General features: G+C 37.3%; 2 protein-coding genes and 2 long non-coding RNA genes across 11 annotated transcripts; 1 reads left to right on the forward strand and 3 right to left on the reverse strand.

Moving 5' to 3' along the window:
• The first annotated feature begins 2,316 nt into the window (after positions 1-2,316).
• On the forward strand, positions 2,317-7,629 carry LOC121783707 (coatomer subunit gamma-like). 8 transcript variants are annotated; one of them, XM_042181863.1, is made up of 10 exons: positions 4,265-4,309; positions 4,404-4,498; positions 4,617-4,667; positions 5,864-5,977; positions 6,071-6,273; positions 6,364-6,468; positions 6,583-6,759; positions 6,846-7,067; positions 7,156-7,248; positions 7,328-7,629. In XM_042181863.1, exons 6-10 carry the CDS (start codon positions 6,376-6,378, stop codon positions 7,418-7,420), a joined length of 678 nt encoding a protein of 225 aa, XP_042037797.1. In that variant the 5' UTR covers positions 4,265-4,309; positions 4,404-4,498; positions 4,617-4,667; positions 5,864-5,977; positions 6,071-6,273; positions 6,364-6,375; the 3' UTR covers positions 7,421-7,629. The 8 variants fall into 8 exon arrangements, with proteins under 8 accessions (XP_042037794.1, XP_042037793.1, XP_042037791.1 ...); XM_042181862.1 differs by lacking the exon at positions 4,617-4,667 and having other exon boundaries at positions 4,266-4,309; XM_042181860.1 differs by lacking the exons at positions 4,617-4,667; positions 5,864-5,977; positions 6,071-6,273; positions 6,364-6,468 and adding exons at positions 2,317-3,886; positions 3,958-4,016 and having other exon boundaries at positions 4,160-4,309.
• A 4,614-nt stretch (positions 7,630-12,243) lies between these two features.
• Positions 12,244-14,289, reverse strand: LOC121783708. The gene is made up of 4 exons (XR_006046623.1): positions 13,644-14,289; positions 13,322-13,563; positions 12,941-13,180; positions 12,244-12,302 (listed from the first exon to the last, which is right to left on the reverse strand). It is a non-coding gene; the product is annotated as an uncharacterized LOC121783708 (long non-coding RNA).
• A 2,170-nt stretch (positions 14,290-16,459) lies between these two features.
• Positions 16,460-20,337, reverse strand: LOC121784088. The gene is made up of 8 exons (XM_042182268.1): positions 20,324-20,337; positions 20,064-20,273; positions 19,621-19,715; positions 18,781-18,798; positions 18,582-18,677; positions 18,059-18,225; positions 17,732-17,928; positions 16,460-16,925 (listed from the first exon to the last, which is right to left on the reverse strand). The coding sequence occupies exons 1-6, from the start codon at positions 20,335-20,337 to the stop codon at positions 18,200-18,202; spliced, it is 459 nt and encodes a 152-aa protein (XP_042038202.1). The 3' UTR covers positions 16,460-16,925; positions 17,732-17,928; positions 18,059-18,199.
• Positions 20,338-20,816: 479 nt separating this feature from the next.
• LOC121783710 lies at positions 20,817-21,367 on the reverse strand. Its single transcript, XR_006046624.1, has 3 exons — positions 21,318-21,367; positions 20,979-21,085; positions 20,817-20,876 (listed from the first exon to the last, which is right to left on the reverse strand). It is a non-coding gene; the product is annotated as an uncharacterized LOC121783710 (long non-coding RNA).
• Positions 21,368-21,982: the final 615 nt, after the last annotated feature.

Here is a 21,982-nt window from a genome sequence, read left to right on the forward strand (position 1 = left end):
TGATCCACACCATGAAGCTGTTCGAGGAGACCCGAGACAAGGGTATGAAAAAAATGTAGGGGAACTGACTCAACTTTATTTTACCGAAATAATACCCGCAAGTGTACGGAGTTATTATAACAAATAGCAAGCAAGAGTATATCGTATCCCACAGAGACAATTAAGTGTAACCTAAGTACCACGAACAAATTTCAACTACTATACAGACGATCAAGAATTTTGGATTTTGACTAACAACTATGAAAAGCGTATAAATTCAGAGATTAAAATAAGCACTTAAACAAGAGAATAAAGAAGCAAGTTGTAGAAAATGATGGAGAAATATGCAGAATTCAAATATCCGATGCACAACTCATAGCGTAACTTAATTGAAGTTAAATTACCATTTAAAGTCTCCAGAATTGTTGAATCAATCACAAATATGAATTTAACCCTTTCCCAAGGTGGGAAATCCGCAGATTAAGCCCCCTTCTAATTCTTAGACTTAACTCCCAACAGATCGATTAGATTAATGACCCCACTCAGAATCCCAACTCTCCCGAGTTCTATTGAATTAAAGTGTGAATTATTCCTCTTTCATGATTAATTATTTCACCTCCCGATTACTCTAAGAAACCCTAACACTACCAATTGGTGATCAAGCAATTGACAGGAAAAAGCACAGGAATAAATCAAACAATCACAAGAGCTAGATAAAAACGAAGTCAATTGGATTAAAACTATGAATCAATGCATCTTCAACAAGAATTCTACATGAGCAGTTTAACTACTCATATTCATGGAAGAAAACAAGTCTAGACTAAGGAAAACAATGGAAATCATGATACAGAGTACAATTGGCTGAGGAATTGAAGCTTGAATCTTCAATCTTCTTCTAAGAGTGCTTTAGAGAGAATGTGTGTGTGTTTGGCGGGGGTAGAGTGTGTCTAGAATTGACATAATTTTTCCCTCTTATTTTTCTCCTCAAAAGATCGTGTTTCAGCTTTGAAAAATGCCAGATTGACAGACCCGGCCAGGTGGAATTAATCCACAGGAAATTCACCCGGCCAGGTGGTATTATAGGGTAATAATTCACCCGGTCGGGTGAGATTTTCTGGACAGCGCAGTGTTCGTAAAACGGTCATAACTTCTTCTACATGACTCCGATTGAGGCGTTTAAGATACTCACGCGAAGCTCTTTCGAAGACGAAGAGAATGATATGGATTAGAGGCTGATTTGACTTCAAAATCTCCAGTAAAAATTGTCTCAACCAACGCTGCTACACATATTTTGTACTCCCTCCATCCCAGAAAAGTTGAGATAAAACTTTTGGGCACGGAGGTTAAGAATTTATATTAAATAAATAGGACAGATGAAAAAAGGAGGAAAGATAAGAGATAGTAAAGTAAATGATGGAATAAAAAAAGAGTGATTAGATGTTTTGTCTTTTGTTAAAAAATGAAATGACTCAACTTTGTTGGGACGGACTAAAAAGGAATATGACTCAATTTTTTTGGGACGGAGGGAGTACCTTTTTCTACACATTCTTAACAAAATGGTCAACATACCAACATAATAGAGAAGTAGATATAAATACGTCTAATAATAAACGAAATATGATTAAATTCATTCAAAATCACCCTCTAAAACCATGTAAAATCCAAGTATGTCAGGAACATGATCGACAGGCTTCGCACAAAATTGAGATACATTAGATTTGTCTTTTTCTTTATTATACTATGTGTTTTTTTGTTCCTATGTAATTTGTTTTTTACATTTTTTTATTAATATTAAATATTCCCTCTGTTTCGTAAAAATAGAAAAAATTTTCCTTTTTGATCCGTTTCTTAAAAGTAGAAACTTTCTATTTTAGGAAAAAAATTTCTCTAATGAGGTGAGACGTATTTTCCACTAACACACTTTTTCTTTACATTAAAACCCGTATAATTTTAAAAGTTTATATTATTGAAAGGATAGAGGGAGTATATTTTAGTATTGTGTTCAATTTAGATTATTTTGCTATTTTACTTCAAAATAAAAGTAAAAAAATAGTGAAATAAGTTCGGCTGATTTTGGGTGGCTGGTGTTGCCACTGAAATTTAAAGAATAATGACTCAATTTGGTCCTTAACATATTGCAATTTTACAATTTTGGTCTAAAATATTATGTTTTGAATTATTCGGTCCATCACAAATAAAAATGGGCCACTTTTAATCTAAATTGGATGAAAATGATTAAATTTAACTATCAACGAATATTAATTGAATTTTGACCGGATTAAGTTAATAATTAGGTTAACTTAACGTGACCCGTTTTTATTTGTGGGGCATGCAAGGTAGAGGAGTGTGGCCTTAGACTCAAACGACGGCTAATCGCCTACAGCCACCGTCTTTCGCCTTAAGCCACCGTCGTTCGCTCCTATTCGTCCAGACTCCAGCCGCGCCACCGCCGTCCACCTCAATACCGTCGGCTGTTTATATCTCGGTAAACAATAGACATTGAATCTTATTCTCAATTTTTTCTGTTTAAGATCATATTTCGTTTAATTCAGCATCTGCATCGAGAAATTTCAATCTTTTGCTGCATACTATATTCAAATTCAGAAATTAAATGGAGCTATAATTGGGGATAATTTGAGCTATAGGTTTATAGTATCTATAATACCTTTTGTATTAGGTTTTGAATCGATTGAAACCGCTGTGATCTAGTTCATTTCTGTGTTCTTGCTTTGTTTTGTTATTTTCAATTTAATGTGATGGCTTTCACTGATTAGGTGTTTTAGCTTTTCATATCTGTGTAAGCTACTAGGATTCTTGAAGTTTGTCGACAAAAATTAGTTATTTTATTGTTTCTGTTTAGTCATGTGGTGATCACACTTGATCTGTTTCTTCTTTGATTGCATATTTTTTTAATATTCTGTCTATTTTTTTTAGTTTGTGATTGAAAATTGCAAGGAGAGGCATAGAGATACTTGCCCAAACACCAATTCTATATGTGGATGATGATTATTAGGGCATGCGCTAACATCTGATCTCTCTTGCTCTTTTATTCATATGTATATCTTTGTATCCATATCTAATGTCCTGAATCATTTTGTTTCTGGACATCTCGTTTTGAGGGCAGAAATTAACATAGGGAACAGGTCTTGCGACACATATAGCTTCTTAATTAATAAACTTTCTGTTACTTTAATCCTACCAATATATTTCCTCAGTGAAAAGTTGAATTTTTTTCATAATAGTCTAATTGTTTCGATGTTAAACATATACAGTGTTTTGCGGGTCGGTCCGGGGCGATGAGACTAGAATCCGGGTTGTGGGTCGATGGGACATAGTCTAATTTGTTGTTTATATAACTTTTATTTTACTCCGGGGCCTGAGCTTTGCTCTTGGTGTTCTAACATATGCTTTACTCATCCATTTGTGTTTCTGTTTCTGTTCTAACGTTTGGTCCTTCGCCATCTCCCGTTGTCACTGGAATTGTCTTCTCCGATGGTCTCATCGCTTGATTCTGCAAGCTCATGGCAGTTATTACTTGCATCAGCTTGTCAAATCGAGCATCGGTCCTTGTGGTTTTTTCTCGAGCTTCTTGCCGCTGTTCCATCGTCTGCTTGTGAAGGATCTCCTGCCTCTGACTCAACTCCTGCAGCATTTCTGCCATGTGTGTGTGACCGTGTTGTCATGGCCAAGGATGAAGGGCTCTGGATACCAGTTGATGAAGCTTAAATTCTCTCTAATTGAACTAAGAAATATAGGAATTATATTGATGAAGATGAAGATAACAAAATAGGAAATACACGATACTAGCAAGAGGAACCTCCAGATTCACTCTAAACAATTCAACACGCTACTTTCATGCGTGAATTGCAAAAAACCTTCAATCAGTATTGAAGCTATGATATGAGCTGTAATTCCCTTCTCTCTCTCTCTCTCTCACTCTCTCTCCCCCTCTAACGACTTTCTCTCCCTCGGTTACAGCTTCTAATGACTGCCACTCGTCACCTTCTCATAAATCCTGAAGAGCCGCTCCCTTATTGGTATTACGTTTTTATCAGTAGCCACGCTTCCTCTTCTTATTTTCCTCCTTTTCTTATTTTCCTTCCTTTTCCTTATTGAACTGATCTGCACAAATGAACTGCATCAGTTACTTTCTTTGATCCATTTAAATTGTCTCCAAAAGTCTCAGATGTGCCCTTGGAGAGAAGTGACAGATCGTGTTCGTACAACTTGTATGTAAGTTTTGGCCTTGTTTTCTGAGTTTTTCAGTATAAGTTGAATACAATGCAGCAGCAGATTGGGAAGAGAGACGATGATCGTTCTACTAAAAAAGGTCGAACAATTCTATATATTCTTTTGATTTCGTTTTGTTCGTTTTATTTTGAAATAGAAAAAACTAAATTCTGAATATTTTAATGTTTCCCCAGATTGCTCTTGGTTTATGGCAATTGAGAAACATGCTGTTTTAACTGAAGTGAGGGGCTTTGGTGATCACCATTTTGATAAAACAAGATGTTTGCAGGTACTTTTTTCTACAATGTCAAATTTAATATAATTACAACAGTTTTTAGTTAAAATTGTATACTTATTTCAGTTTTTAGTTAAAATTGTATACTTATTTCGGTTTCTGTCTGCTTTAGATCATCAAAAATCTTTTGTATCTTCTCAATCAGGGTGAAACATTCACAAAGGTCTCTCTCTCTCTCAACTTTGGTATTCGAATTAGTTCTGTAGAGCAGTAAAATATAGATATAAGCGAAAAAGTAAATAGACATAGTAGAGAAAGTAGTAGTGTATTTGGTGTATTTTATTACTCAACACATGACACATATGTATAGTACAAGAGACTAAGCTAGGCTACGTCACATCACCGATGTGAGACAGAATACTAATATTCTTAACACTCCCCCTCAAGCTGGAACATTTATATTGGCCAGCTTGGTACAAAGTTCTCAAAAACGTTTTTCCTCAAACATCGGCAGCAATAGTAGTAGCCGAAACTATAGGGCAATAGTTAGTTGCAGTTGTTGCATAAGTAGAGTTGCAAGGCAGAGTAATAGTAGCTGCAGCAGAGTAGCAGCTATAGGGCAGTAGTAGCAGAAGTTGCATCTGATGCAGAGCAGTAGTAGCAACTGTAGCAATAGCAGATGCATGGTAGTTAGTATCAGCTGTAGCAGAGTAGCAGGAGTAGCGCAGAGTAACGGAGTAGGAGTAGAACATCAGGCAAATAAGCAACAAGCAAATAATAGCGCAGAGTGCAGCAATGTCAGAAACCCTAGTTTGGGAAAAGTAGCGGAGTAGAGGATAACAGACAAAGTAGAGTAGAGCATAACAGAGCCGTAATTTCAGGAAGAGTGGTATAGCAGAACCATAATTTCGGGTAGAGTAGTAGAACAGAACACTCATAATTTCGGGTAGAATAGATCAGAGTAGGAACGGAAGAGCAGGCAGTGGCAGCAACCCTATTTTCGTTTTTTTTTGTGGAAACCCTAATTTTCTAGAGACGGATTTGAATCCGCTCTGATACCATGTAGAGCAATAAAATATAGATATAAGCGAAAAAGTAAATAGACATAGTAGAGAAAGTAGTAGTGTATTTGGTGTATTTTATTACTCAACACATGACACATATGTATAGTACAAGAGACTAAGCTAGGCTACGTCACATCACCGATGTGAGACAGAATACTAATATTCTTAACAAGTTCCATGTTGTTATTGGGAAATTGAGATTCATGAAACCCGAGAACTATTTATGACCGTGTTACATAACTAACTGCACACGATTCCAACCGAGTAGAGATTTTCAATTTTCACATATTCGTGAGAAAGTAGTATGTGATAGGATTTGGATAGTATTTGACTTTTAGTGTAATATGTTTTGTAGAGTGAAGCTGTAGCTATACTTTCTTCTGCTGTTAATCTGTATCGTTTCCAAGATGTTCATTTGAGAAGAATGTTTCATCTAATTGCAAGGGATCTTTGCCCTATTGCAGACGAGGTTCACATTTCCTCTTTTTTTTTCTTTTTTTTTTACATTTACATGTTTCTCTTCTACCTAGTTAGGGGCTAATTTTTTTTTTTGGCTAATAAGGTTACCCTCTGGTCACTAGTTCGTTACTTAAAGACGCAAACACCAGTAATGTTGCATATCGGGCAAATGCTATCCGTTTGCTTCGTCATATTACAAATGACACATCCTTAAGCAAAGTCGTGAAATTCCTCGATGAGGCTCTATGTGACGACCGTCCTATTCTTCAAATTGCCTCCTTTGTGTGTGCAATCAATCTGATAAGGGTATTATTACATCATATTTGAGGAATTACAAAAGTATTATCTAGCTTGTAGTTGAAGTATTTATAGTTATATAATTTTATATTCTTATAGAGAGATCCAAGGATGGCCATCACACTCGGTCAAGTATACCCTGAATCAACTGTTTCTGATAAAGGAAAACACGTTCAGTTCCATGCCATGTATCTAGAATTTATGGTAAGATGTTTCCATGGGGTATAGATGGTGACACACTATTCTTGATTTGTTGCTCATTTTTCATGTCTATATACGCAAATATGTCCGTTGGATTTACATGTTATGAGCATGCAGATGGGACAACTACGTCGTGAACGGTGCATTGCGATGAAACTGTCTGATATTTACTTTCGTTATATTACCTGCCGTCATGTTTCCGGGCGTTTTATTCCCGAGTGTTATATTATCGGGCATTCTTGTTGGTCTTCTTCGCCATTGGGGCCTTGCATCCTGGCTCGCAGTATTACTAAGGTATTGCATCGTTGCTAGTCTAAAATTAATGTTGATGGCAGGGGTGGTTTTCTCAAGTGCTGATATATATAGATTGAGATATGTAGGGTCCACCTTTCTATGTCATGGACATTGTTAGATACAAATGCATGTTGTCTTGTGCCCATGATAAAGATGAAATGGTGGCAATAGAAGGATTCCGGTCACTGGCAAGGGTGGTAGGCATAGGTATTCCTGAGCTTAAAGCTGCCATAGATGTCATGCGCGGAATTCTTCGTGTTTCTCACAGGCCTGTGTTGAGGTTTAGTGCTTTCAGGGCATTGCAGAAGGTTATTGCTATATTCTTAATGCATACTTTGAGCTAGGAAATCTTTGTTTAATATACTAATGAATAACTTATGATAATTGATGTAGCAGGTGGGGATGGCGCATAATGTGGTATGGACAACTCCCGAGGATCATATAGCAATTGGTTTGGATGTGAATGTATATAACTTATATAACCATCGAGTAAGTCATCTCAAATCTGCATATTTATTTATAAGCCTAAGCCTTTAGTTTAAATGTAATATGTTTTTGTAACATGCAGGACAATGAGCCAGAAGCTGAACAAGTATCTCAAGTCATTAAATCTCAATCATTTGCAGTCAAGGAAAGCTTCAACCCATCACTGCAACCTTAGGAGTAGGCTCGTGATTGAGAATCGTCCAAGCACAATGTGTAATTAATTAGTATATGTTTCTACGACATTCAGTTTGATCCTATGAGGTGGAGAAACAATTGGATATGTGACTAAGAGAGAGAGAGATCAGTTTTCATCATGTACTCTCTGTCCCACCTTAGTTGCAATCTTTCACAATGGAATCTTTATTTTTGGCACAGATTTAAAAATGTGTTTAAAAATTTAAGTGGTGACTGGATAAAAGTATAAAAGTGAATTAAGTGGGAGAGAGAGAAAGAGTAAATTAGGAGAGAAAATAAAGTTTCAGTTAAAAATAGAAATGACTTAATTATTTAGGAATAGTATAAAAAGGAATACCACTCAACTATTATAGGATGTAGATAGTATACTTTTCATGACAGATAGACTTATATTTTTCTTTTTAAAGAGAATCAATAATGGTTCTCCATTGGTGACTCGAACTTCTAACATATTTGTTAGAGGAGAAGCGTCTTAACAATTGAGTTGCGCTTCGTCATCTTCATGATAGATAGACTTGTCTAGTTAGTCGGATCCAATATGTGCATAATGTACATTATAAATCGCGGTGGTACATTATGTGGGTGTTCGATTTGTAAGATTGTATCCTGCATTAAATATTTAGTATGTTTGGTTCATTTGATTCAATATCACAATTCAATCCTAGATGGATAATCATGCGATTATTAGTCATAGCTAACCTCCTATGACTAAAAGAATTTCACAACTCAATACTGGATTGTATTTTGGTAATATTTTATCTAGTAAACTGAATACCAACATATGTACAGTATTGTGCAATGTCCAAATATATAGAGAACAAGGAAGGAAGACATCGTGAGGAAACCTAAATCCGAATCTACAAGAAATTATCAGTTAGGAAAACTAAATATGGAAAATGCTTCTAATGGAGCATATAACTCACTGCTGCTTGAACTAATCTATATATCAATTGAGGTAAACTGAGCCAGGTTGAAGGGGTTGGTAAGTAGAGATCTATTTTTCCATCAGATCCAGCTCCAACAAGACATACCATTAGGCAAAGATGTGAACATAGAGCAATAAGAAATCTGACTGGATCAACTGAACAGTACGCAGAGCCGACTGGATCATCTAAACATACTTTAGTCAAAAACATTATATCAATTTCAAGAAGAGTGGCTGCCATCTGAAAGAGCGAATGAGGAAGTGGAACATGTAAGAAGATAGCATGTTGTATATTCACTCAACTTTATTTTACCCAAATAATACCCGCAAGTGTACGGGGTTATCGTAGCAAATAGCAAGCAAGAGTATATCGTATCCCACAGAGACAATTAAGTGTCAACCTAAGTACCACGAACTAATTTCAACTACTATCCAGACGATCAGAAATTTTGGTTTTAAAACTAACTACTAAAAACTTGTAAATGCAGAGATTAAAATAGAACACTTAAACAATAAAGCAATTAAGCAAGTTGTGTAAGATGATAGAGAAATATGCAGAATTCAAGGATCTGATGCACAACTCATAGCCTAACCCAATTGAAATCGATTTACCATTTAAAGTCTCTAGAATTATTGAATCAATCACAATTGTAGATTAAACCCTCTCCCGAGGTGAGAAACCTGTAGATTAAGTGTAATAATTGAAGTCCCCTTCTAATTCTTAGACCTAACTCCCAATAGATCGATTAGATAACAGATTTCACTCAAAACCTCAACTCTCCCGAGTTCTATTGAATTAATGTGTGAATTATTCTTCTTTCAAGATTAATTATTTCATCTTCCGATTACTCTAAGAAACCATACACTCCCAATTGGTGATCAAGCGATTGTTAGGAAAAAGCACAAGAATAAATCAAATAATTACAAGAGCAAGATAAAGACGAAGTCAATTGGATTAAATCTATGAATCAATGCATCTTCACCAAGAATTCTACATAAAGTGTTTAGTTCCTCATGTTCAAAGTAGAAAACAAGCAAAAACTAAGGGAAACAACGGGATTCATGATACGGATTACAATTGGCGGAGGAATTGAAGCTTGAATCTCCAATCTTCTTCTAAGAGTGCTTCCTAGAGGGAGGGAATGTGTTTTTGCGGCTGGGAGAGAATGCCCTCGAGTTGCCCTAGCTCTTTCCTCTTATTTCCCTCTTCAAAAATCGCGCCTGGCTTAGAAAATCGTCAGTTCGACGGACCCGGCCGGGTGGAATTATTCAACATAAAATCCACCTGGTCGGGTAGCACTCCCGGCAGTCGCGCGCAGCTTTCGTAGATCGGCTATATCTCTCTCATCCGAACTCCGATTGGGGTGTGTGAGGTACCCACGCAAAGCTCTTTCGATGATGAAGACAATGACAGTCTCAAAATAGGATTTGGACCCCATTTTGATAGGCAGATTAACGTTTGGAGCAGACCCCAGCCTCGTCTTGGCTCATTTTGACCCTTTTTTACCTATTTTAACTTTAAACACTAGATAAACTCATCAAAGCACATTTATAGTGAAATATGGACATAAACTCTAAGATAATGCAATGAAAGCACATAAAAGATCATGTTTAATGTCCAATAAAACAGTTAAAATTCGAGTTTATCACATATGCTTAAAATGTTAAAACTAAGCTCAAGTTAAGACTGTTTAAAAAGACTTGTGTCATGTAGAACTCAGGTAACATATACATAATCAAGAACATCAATCTTTTTCCTGGGAGGAGAGAGCCATAATACAAGAAGCACTAATTTCTCAACTGAGATGTGAAAATATGTGAATCTCAAACAAAAAATCTAACCACTTCAAACATAATAAATTTATACCTTAAAGCCTAAAGAAGTAGTAAAACTTTGAGTGAGAATTTAAGAGCAGAAAAGTGGGGAAGAAAAGGGAAATAGTTTAAAACTCATAAAACCTGAAAAGTAAGAGGGGATAGGTATGCAAGAAACTAAAAGGTTTTTCCACAACAAGGGAACAAGACTGCAAACTTATGTTATGGAGGATTAGAAAAGGGATGGCCATTTCTCCAAAACTTCAAACTTCAAAAGAAACTAAACTCTAAATCTTATTTGAAATTCAACTTGCTACTTTTTACTAAATATTTTTACTTAATAAAGAAAAATACAATTCAAGCAAAGGTCAGCTAACATATGGAGTATATGTTAGAAAGAGTGAATGTGATTACTCACATTCAACTTCTTCAATCAAAGCTTCTGAAGTTAATAGCTCTTGTCACACCTCCAACTGCATCAATGGCAGCCAAATATGCATTACGATTTACATTATTGGATTCCTACTATGTTGCAAATATAATTAAGTGTGGACCCCAAATATTTTTACTATTGATGGGTTTGTCAGGAATAATAATAGTATTTTAAAATTATTATGATGGAAATGTTAGCTAATCAATTTAGTGTTACTCAAGTTTGATATAAACTAGTAATGGTATGTTTGTTTGTCACATATTGCACTCTTGGAAAGTAATCTGATTTTTAAATAATTAGATTTCAGTGTTTGGATTGATTATAAGAAGAAAAAAAAACTTTTAAATTTCTATATTTGGTTTAATCATAAGAAACTATAGAAAGTAATACAATTCCCAGGGAAACTTTTCCTCCTTCTAACTTGGGTGTTCTTTTTCAATAGAGTAAGTAATACAGTATTATAGAGGTGTCTCTTTTTTCTTCTTCGGTTTTATCTTTTCTTTTTCTTCATCGTTCTTAAGAGCATCTCCAATAGCACTGGACGTCAAATAGCCATCAAATAGCCTTCACACTGCCACATCATCAGCACTACAATTCTCCTGCCACATCAGCTTGCCACATCAACTGGACATCAAATAGCCCTCACATAGCCTTCACACTACCTATCCACATCACTAATAACAATTATATAATTTAATTTACACTCGTATCAACATACGGAATTTAATTTACGAGACAAATACGGAAAATTCGAATAATAATATTAAAATTTAAAAAGTACATTAATTTTTAAAAAAAAGTACAATAATTAAACAAATTACATTTAAAAAATTACATAAATTTGCATAAAAACTAACGCCTTGCAATCCTCCGCGCCCACAACTCTTCAACTAAATCCTTTTGCAGTCGAATATGAGCCTCCGTCTGACGCATGTCGGCATGTGCTTGGAGGAGGGCTTCTTCATCGTGCGGTACCCCACCTCGTACGTTGGCGGTGGTGACGCCGTGGCTTGGACCTGCTTCATTATCGTCGGTGGCCCAATCAGTCAGTTGTACACCTTCATCTTCGACGATCATGTTGTGCATGATAATACATGCGTACATTATATCAGCAATGCAGTCGACATGCCACAAACGCGTTGGTCCCTTAACTGCAGCCCATCGAGCTTGAAGCACACCAAATGCGCGCTCCACGTCCTTTCGCTCCGACTCCTGCCGCGTCGCAAAGTAGGCCTTCTTCGGATCTGATGCGCACCGGATCGTCTTCACAAAGACGGGCCACCTAGGGTATATCCCATCCGCCAAGTAATAGCCCATATCATGCTGGTTGCCGTTGGCGACAAAACTGATGGCCGGACCGATGCCCTGGCACTGCTCGTTGAAAAGGGGCGACGAGTTGAGGACGTTTAGGTCGTTGTTCGAACCGGCTATCCCAAAATACGCATGCCAAATCCACAACCGGTAATCAGCCACGGCCTCGAGGATCATCGTGGGATTTTTTCCCTTGTAGCCGGTCGTGTAAAACCCCTTCCAGGCAGCGGGACAGTTCTTCCATTCCCAATGCATACAATCTATGCTGCCTAGCATTCCCGGGAACCCGTGCTGATCCCCGTGCATCCGCAGCAGATTCCGGCAATCTTCGGGGGTAGGCTTTCGGAGATACTGATCACCGAATACTTCGATCACGCCCTGGCAGAAATACTTCATACAGTAAGATAATTGGTTACAATTTCTTTTATTCTAGAGAAACATAATACTATTAAACACTTGGAGTACAATAATAAAATATACTGGGGGTCTTATGAGTCTAGTGAAGAAACAAAAAGTCCAATCAGGAAGTGTAAGTCACCAAAAAGGGATGCAAAAAAATATTGACATCCTAACTAGAATTATCTGAAAATCCTTGAACTGTCAGAGATTTTAAACATACCGACCAACTCTAAACTAGTGTTATCCAGTTATCTCACACCCCTTCTAAGAATTCTTCTTTACCCTTTTTGCATCTAAAGCTTCCAAAATAAGAGATATCATGGCAAATCATTCCCTGCGCAAACATCTTTCCCAAAAACTATATGGTTTTCCTAACTCCTCATTCTAAGAATCCTATAAGTAGACTCAACATGTTTATTAACATAAATATACATACTCTACTACTACTACTATAAAAGTTGTTACCAGTAGCTAAGTGTAACAACAGTCCCAAAGCAGGAAGTGTGCAATTACATAAAATATTGCAGCCAACAAGAAAAATTATTGTCATTCCTTAGCCTGATATTTGAATTCTAAGTACCAACCATTAGATGTTAGACATGCTCATTGATTTTTACCCTGTTCATAGCAGGTGCACCATCATCAGCTAGATTTGCAGCCCAAAAATTAACAAGGTCATCATCAAGTGCATCTGGCTCCGCTGACCTCGTTTTGACAGTTTCATAAAAAGATCAGGAACCCTTGGCTTGGATGTTTCATAAATATGATCAGAAATCCCTGTAGCAACAGCAGGGTCATTGAAGCCCGTTGACGCGCTTATATTGTGCCGAGTGCGATAGATATCGATCTGCTTGCCACTGTTTCAAAATATCAAGTAAAATAAAATGAAAACCAGTTAGATCGATTCTTTTAGGAACTCAGATTTTTGTTATCAACATCTACAATGAGTAGAAAAACAGTTATGTACACTGAAGGACAATGGCTCTATGGGGGCATACATTTTGTAAGAAATAACTAACTCTTTTTTCCAGAAATGAAGTCTCCATATCATCAATCAGGTGACCGTAAGAATCCAATATCATCAGCTAAGAGGTAAAGCAGATGGGACAAAGCACCTTGTTGGGCCTAAAGGGAGATATTTTGCTCTTGAAACATAGCAAAAAAGCGAGACGAGATCTAACAGCCTCTCATGAGTCTCATACAGCATTCTTTCTTTGCATTGTCATGATTGCGCATCTCTCTAACATTCAATGGCAAAACAAAAATTGAGAAGCACATCAAGAAAGTTAAAACTGAGAGATAATAGAAAGTATTCCTTACTTATCAGTTCATCTTGTGCACTATACATTTCATCAAGGACTTTAAGCATTGGACTTATTAAAGATCCAAGGCCAGTACCACTTGCTCCCTGATCTTCACCAGTACTGGTATGCATGTCTGAAAACTGAGATTGTACACCACCGTGAGCCAAAGTATGCAAAAAGTCATAGATCTGGAGCCTATAAGGCTCACCAGATCTGACTGCCATAGTTGTAAGAGCCTGAGCAGCAACAATGCGAATCTGGCATGCACACACAGAAACCCATGTTAGCATTCCCTTCTTTGGATAATTTTTTTATGCAGTCAAGTCGACCTAAAATGGATTTCAACTGTCTAGACATGCTCCAATTTTCTTTTGATCCTAGAAAATTGTTGCTTCTTTTCAAGACAAAGAGACCACTGTAACCCTGAAACAATAAACCTAACAAAACTTTACTCTTTTTGCTAATGAGACCTCCTAAATAGGCAAAGGTAGATCAGATATGGAATGAGGCATTGCCAAGTGTACAAATATTTAGAGAACCGGAGGACGCAGGAAAAGACTTGAAAAGGGAATTTCAGTCAACGAAACAAAAGAACCAATAAATTTGTGAAACCAGGACGATGTATGATGAAGTGAAGGATACAAATTTGAATATGAAACGTCTTCTGAAACCCTCACTTCATTATTATCGGTCTATCCCTAACAAGGACCCATACTAATTAAACTCTGGATACACTATATAAATGCATTCCCAAGGGATTCTAAAGGTGGATCTGATAGAAATATGTTAAGGATGAAGTTCCTTAACTCGTAGATTTTGCGTCGAACGTCGCGGGAGCTTTTGCCCGTCGATCAATCCGGCGTCAAAATTATGATTTTGTGCGTTTTGCACGTTTGAAAGGAAAGAGAGTAAGAGAAAATAAAATAGAAGGATAATTGATATTTCTTGAATGAATAATATGAATAACAATGTCCACTATTGGATACTAACTTAATTAACAAGACAAAAGATATGAAAAAGATATGCAAATCCATAATTAACTAACTAAATAATAATAATAATAATAATAATAATAATAATAATAATAATCGTATCAACTCCCCCACGGTTGAAATCCACCGTCCTCAAGGTGGGAACCATGAAGCAACGATGAGCGTCGAGGAATCCCCCTGGATCAAACATACACCGAATAGTTGGTCGTCTCCCTGCATCAATGCGTCCACGAATGCTCAAGCATAGAGTGTCATTTTGCGGAGGAATCAACCGGACATCGGCGTCGAGCGATGTTGATCGATGATTCATACTTGCGACAACCTTGACATGAGATGAATCACTCAATAATTTCAGCGATGCGTTGTCCACAATGGAACTTCCCAAACCAATCTGGACTTGGGGAATCTTGAATCGAGAAGCATTCAATTGTCGCGAGCACTGAATCTCGATGCAACCATGAACCGGTTTCTCTTTACGTGCGGAATCCGGACTGGACTTCTCTATCTTCTCAACCTTTTCAACTCCACCAAAACGAGAAGAAGAATGTAGAATCTTCTCCGAAGAATCATCAAATCCTTCCTCGACTCGATCATAGTCAAGTATCACAATCTCTTTCTTATTGCACTCTAAAACATTCCTAACTGAAGTCTTGGACAGAGCATACGGCGGCTCGAGGGCGGTATTGGGAAGCAGCGCAAAGGGTGGTGGTGTTGTACTCGACTGCTGCGGTGGAGCCAATGAGTCGTAGGGGACTAAATCTGACGGCCCCGGTGAAGCCTTGCTATTTCCTGATGGAGGAAGGTGCTTAACGAGGTCCCCAAACCTAAAAATTTGAGAGCCGTAGGGCTGCGCAGGTTCAGGCAGCTCGGGAGGAAGCATGTTGTCGATGCGTTGGTCGGCTGCAACAAGGTGAGACTCCATCCTGTAGCAAGCTTCCAACAATTGTTGAAGTTGTGCGAGAGTCGGATGTGCCGTGGTGGTGGCTGGACAAAGTGGCTGCGGCGCGGGTTGATTCCATCCTGAGTTATGGTTGGGGGGCAGCGGATGATCGTATGCCGAGACCTCGTGGAAGGGGCGTTGTCCCGTTGTCTCCCAGTAGGCAGGTGGATCCCAGCTAGTGGGTTGTCTGAGCGCGGTGTGGTGTGGCTGCTGAGGCGGTTGATAAGGTTGAGAGTATCCCTGCTGAGTGCACAACCTTGGCGGGTCCCAACAAGAGGGCGATGGTGGCGAGTACAAATCTGTCTCGTAGGACGATGGTTGCTGACACGCAGTTTCCTGGCGCAGCCATGGCGGGTCCCAGAAAGTAGGTTGACGGGTTTGGTAGGGATGGTGTTGTGGGTGGAGTCTCCCATCCCGTGGATATGGATATGATGGTTGTTGATGTAACGCTCTGGTCGGATGGAGCAGGTGTTGAGATACGGGCTGCCATGGGTGGTAATCCACCTGCCTGAGTTGATATCCGGTGTAGCTGTACGACATGTAGATAGCGATTCGGAGAAAGAGCTCTCAATGAAAACACCAATTGTTAAGGATGAAGTTCCTTAACTCGTAGATTTTGCGTCGAACGTCGCGGGAGCTTTTGCCCGTCGATCAATCCGGCGTCAAAATTATGATTTTGTGCGTTTTGCACGTTTGAAAGGAAAGAGAGTAAGAGAAAATAAAATAGAAGGATAATTGATATTTCTTGAATGAATAATATGAATAACAATGTCCACTATTTATAATAGTGGATACTAACTTAATGAACAAGACAAAAGATATGAAAAAGATATGCAAATCCATAATTAACTAACTAAATAATAATAATAATAATAATAATAATAATAATAATAATAATAATAATAATAATAATAATAATAATAATAATAATAATAATAATAATAATAACAGTATCACATTCGTACTTATACAAGCACATTAAGGCTGGAAGGAGGAAAAGAAGGAAGGCATCTATAAGTTTAAGCTCTCATAGGAAAAAGGCAACCAGAGGGGATAATGTTTAGAAATATTAACCAGTCTCCTTCCGTCTTTATTATCTTGAAACGAGCATGCAGCGTGAGCAATATATCATTTAACAAAGTTGCTGGACAAGATGGATCTGAGAGCTCAGAAGCAATTATAGGTTCCAGTTCATCAAAAGATTCATATGGACTTTGCATCCATATCAGAGCTTTAATCACCATTGCACGTACATACACGCATTCACATGCAACAGTTGTTCGCACGACCTCCATTAGTGAAGCCAACAAACTTGCAATTGTGTCCTTCGAACCAATCCCACTGGATACTGGGGGAACTCTGCGACCTGGCAACAATAGCAAAAATGCAAAATAGAAAAACATAATATGTTACCATAGAATATGGAAAGTCATAAAGCAAAGTAGTACGGCTATTAATGAAGTTGAAAAGGTTGAATTATATAAATATACAAGCATCCAGGTATTGTTTCCTTAGATTATCTGAAATGGCAGATGCTTAGAACCAAATGAATAAGCAATACATTCAAAGAGAGTATCAGATTCCAATCAGGCAAGTGGCACAGTTACTTAAAGCAGGTCCACATCATAAAACGACTATTTGATGGAGGACCATTAAACCAATAGAAGGAAAGAATTCAACAACACCCCGAGAACACAACCCTAATGGAAAATAAAAATTAAGTTCAACAAGAATTAACTTGGTTTCGGCTTCATTTTCCATAGGAGGAACATGAACTCCAGACTGACCAATGAGAGAGAAGGGTATAATTCTCCCAACAGACACACTTCATTTCCTTTACTTATTATCCATATATTACTCTTATAACTTCCACCACTTCCTCTTTGGTCCTTCCATACCATTTGCTTCAACACCTCAATAAAATGCACCATCCAATAGAGCCTCATGAGTAGTCAAGGACAATCCCCAACCCATAAGACAAGCAATTGCGGGGACAATCGATCATGGACAATTATTTCATTGTCTTACACGTTGACTAAAAGTTATAGCGACCACCTAGTTTAACTTATAAGTTATTTAATAAAAGTTTCATCCTATGCTAACCAGCTCATTGCTTTTGAGAAGACATAATGGACATCAAAATAAGGGTAATGCAGGTAACACATGCACTACCTTCTGATGGTGCAGTTGGATTTATATCTGGATCATATGAGTCATTGTTTTCAGACTAAGTATTAACTTCAGCTCCTTCATCTATATCTTGCAGACCTAATGCAAATGCAGCAGCACGACTTTTTCCCATTTCCTGAACAACTCTGCTTACTGCATGCAATACAGGTCGAGAGAAACTCCGGAAAGAACTTTCCAATCTGTAAATAAAAGCAAAAGCACCATGTAAGGCTTGAATTTCATATAGATACATAATGATTATATGTACAAAGAATGTAGACACCTAGCCACATTGAGCAAGCAAATGTATAACAAAAAGAGGAGTATGACCTCCGCATGACAAGTTTGATCAGTGGTTGTGGACGCCTAGTTTTTGCAGATTTATCCTTGGTGGTCTTTGGTGGAGCTGAATCCTTTTCATCAGAAGTCATCTCTCTCACAGAAGGGGTATCTGGAAGTTTGAGAATTTCTCTACTTAATCAGTACCATCCTGCAGCCTGTATTGATTTTTAAAAATAATTAAACTATTAGGAGTATATTGGGAAACTAAGAAATATGTATGTATCAGCTAGCTATGTACAAATGTTACCCTTCAGAGGTCATTTAAAGACGACAACTCGAAAACTGCAATTGTATTCATGGGTACCTTTCCGAATTATCCAATTTACCCAGGACACAAAGTATAGCTTCAAAACAAACTCTTTCACTGGGATACAAGAGAAGTTGATAGAGTACAGAATTGAACTGAGACTTGATGTCTGGACGTTCTGCACTCACATGTCATCTCTATATAATCTAAGATTACAGTTCAGAAGTAAAACTGCATAGAGAAGGTAAACTCATAAACATGTACCATCCAAAACTCGAGCTCTGGCCACAGTATGACACAACTTAGCAAGTGCAACTCTAGCAAGAACGTCACGCAAATGAAGGACATCGTGCAGGGCCCCTGATTTATAGAAACTCTGATGAAGATAATGGTAAAAAAAAGAATTCAAGGATAGTTTTCACACATATCTTAGGGAACAGAAGGTATAAGATATCAGTCATACCCCCAGGTTGGACATTTCCTGCAAAAACCAAAATATATGAAAATTAGATAAAATTCACCATCTCAAATTCAAATACATGTACACTATATCATCCTAGCAATTAAGGTAGAACTACGGCAAGTAATAAGATATCAAAAGGTTTCATCCACATTTTTGTGCTGGCCGTTCGTATCGAACTATACACAAATTGGCCTCTCAAGTTTAATCTTGGGTCAAAAACAACCATCTATCTACCATAATTTTAACTTCACAACTCATCGTCCGCACACCTTTTGACTATCTGGTGGACCCTCTACGGCAGTCTGCAGTGTCCAGTGACTGCACTATTAGGCCACAGGGTTTCCCCTAATATGTTGATCACAATCTTTTGTCTTCTCTTAAGAGATATTAAAAAGAAATATGCCCATGCACATGCAGAAAGGGGGACAAAACATACTGGAAGAGGCAGCTTAGAACTTATGACCACATACCATAAATAGCAGCATTTGAAGGGCTCCAAAAGTCTTAAGAAAAACTAAATGCAATGAACCTCTGCTGCATCTGCAGGGGTTTTACCCAACGTTCAGTTTAAAATGGTTTTGCTTCCATAGCTAGCTATTTTCTCCAAAATGGGCTCCACAGTTTTTTATACATTTCTTAAGAATTAAGAAGAATAAGACATGCAGTTAGCAAATTGAGAAACTCCAATATATACAGAACAATGATTTGTAATACAAAATGTGTAAAAATGCCCATCACAAGAATATCTTATCACCAAGTAAACACCAATTGATATGCATGCTATGAACAAAATCGAAAACAAGATTCTGAGAATCTTCAAAGTTCAAAGCAGAACATTACCTAATGCCATCGCGACTGCGTATAGATCTTTTGAAGCTAATTCAGATAGAATTTCCAGGGAATGTCTCACTGCTACTGGATCAGAGAACAAAACACTGCAATGTCATTCCAAACAGCAGGGTCTTAGATTATTTAAAAAATGAAGATTAATGGCATAGATGTAGGTTATAGTTAGAGTAAAATTGGTAATATAACTAGAGTAAACTAGTTGGATGCAGCAACTAACTAATATATCTAAGGGTGTCTTTGTAAGTAATAAAATATAAAGAGGGTCCAAAAAGTTTCTCATGCTCAATCTCTAATATCGAAACCAGGATTGGGATTAAGATTAAATACAGCACCGACACAACCAAACCTAGCAGCCTAGTACAGGACGACCATTGCACATTTGCACTCCAGACATCCTTAGTAAGTAAAGCATCAATTAAAGACAGTAAGCTAACCCCTGTGCAGCCCGGTGGAGAAATGCAGGATTTCCTGGATCCAGAGGGAGTCTTCTCAAAGCAATTATGGCTGCATATTGCAAATTGCTTGGTATGACCGACTGATGAATTACCAACCAAAAGAAAGATGAAAGTGATTGACCATTTACTTTAAACAGTCCCAAAATCACGGAAAAGCTTAATACGTCAGTTTTAGTAAAATCAATCCACCTATATTGATTATTGATGAAGTCAAAGGAGCCAGTTAGTCAATGACAAACCACCCAAAGTTCATTGAATTAAACATACTTTTAATAAGAAAAAGGAAAAATAATGTTAAGCATGGAAGCACTTAAACTCAAGTAAGCATACACCAATTGAACTAAAAACCTCAAGGACTACAATTATGAATTCTTATAACTAGATGGCAACATCCAGGTGGATAGTATAAAAAATCCTAAAAAGGTCCATTATCAATTCTTCTGCACCATCTCTCAGGGCAGAAATACATGAACAGTCCATACAGCTGGCACAATAAGTTATGATTGGTTTGAATGAATAATAAAATTAATAACTCAAACCAAGAACACCAACACCAAGTATATGATATCACAATGAAAGAGAGTTAGCACTGAGATTGGTAGTCAATTGGATGTCTCAGATTCAGATGTAAGTTGTAACATTAAATATACGTTTAAGGCAGAGTCAGAAGCAGGAAAATCAAGAAGTTAGAGAAAAACAGGAAAACAAGAAGTCAATGACTACAGTCATTACCTCCTTCTCACCTCCCTTTATTCCAAATATCCCCTTCTTTCGCTTCTGAGGTTCACCAACCTGGCAATCAGAAACTTCCATTTGAGTATCCAGAAGTAGGTACACAGTTTTTTGTCCCAGATAAGAGATAGGTACTAGGTAGAAAGTTAAAACTAAACGAACCTTTTCCAAAATCCTGAACACTATCTCATACAACTTGGATAGGATTTCTGAGTTGCTTGAAGGAGCATAAGTAAGAGCCTTCAGTGCTTGCAGCCTCCGAGGATGAACTTCAAGAGAACATAAAGAAATAAATTGTAGATCTTCAGTTTCAGATATTACATGCAACTTTGTCTAGACTCTAGACAGCACTTTGCATGAATTACAACTAACATACACCTGTAATATCAAGTGAAACTTGAAGCTCTGAATACTTGATTTATAAAAATGAAACTTTACAGCCACCTCCCCAAACCCCATGCAAGACAATTCCTATTCCGCTTTGGAATCTCCTACTCTTACCAGCACTTGCAGTTCCATATTTTCACCATAGGTGAAAGGCAAAATTAACTCCACATAGTGTACCTTCAACCATAGAACTATATAAATTTAAATCGTAGTCATCAAATTATTTACAATCAAAGCATTTAATTCTAACAGAAAAGAAAATATGAAATATAAAATATTCTCTAAATCTTAATCTGAGTAGAATATCGGATTAAGATTGACAGAAGTTGTCGCCGTCAACCTCAGTTTCCGTTTCCGACCAAGCAATTGAATTTGAATTTTGAATCTTGAATGTAAGCCACTAAATCTATGTTCTTTAATTCCGACAACGTTTAAATGCATATCAAGGTTTTGAATCTAGATTTGAAACATCCACGTAGCATTATGGACTACAATGTCATCAAAGATGAAGCAGAAAAATAGAACAAAATACCGTCAACTAGTCCAACATATTCATTATCAATATTAAATACGTCCTGAACATTTGCATTAATTAGATGACTAATAATCCGAGATTAAGTCTAATCGGGTCAAAATTTTGCTAATCGACGGTTGACCGTAAAAAATTAACGGAACTGTTAAAAATGGACCCGATCGACACAAATTTCATTTGTTATGGATCCATTTTTTAAAAAGTGAATGTTTTGGACCAAATTCGTATAATATAATATGTTTAAGAC

This window comes from Salvia splendens, chromosome 21 (assembly GCF_004379255.2).
Source record: "Salvia splendens isolate huo1 chromosome 21, SspV2, whole genome shotgun sequence".
In the NCBI taxonomy this organism is placed as follows: Eukaryota; Viridiplantae; Streptophyta; class Magnoliopsida; order Lamiales; family Lamiaceae; genus Salvia; species Salvia splendens.

What these genes read in the sequence shown, in the direction of transcription:
- LOC121783707 (XM_042181856.1), top strand. An exon ending in CCATGTATCTAGAATTTATG is followed by an intron (nt 6,469 to 6,582) that starts GTAAGATGTTTC and finishes ATGAGCATGCAG; the next exon opens with ATGGGACAACTACGTCGTGA. An exon ending in TGGCTCGCAGTATTACTAAG is followed by an intron (nt 6,760 to 6,845) that starts GTATTGCATCGT and finishes TGAGATATGTAG; the next exon opens with GGTCCACCTTTCTATGTCAT.
- LOC121784088 (XM_042182268.1), bottom strand. An exon ending in CTCCACCGGGCTGCACAGGG is followed by an intron (nt 19,716 to 20,063) that starts GTTAGCTTACTG and finishes ATGACATTGCAG; the next exon opens with TGTTTTGTTCTCTGATCCAG. An exon ending in CAGAGCTCGAGTTTTGGATG is followed by an intron (nt 18,226 to 18,581) that starts GTACATGTTTAT and finishes AAATCAATACAG; the next exon opens with GCTGCAGGATGGTACTGATT.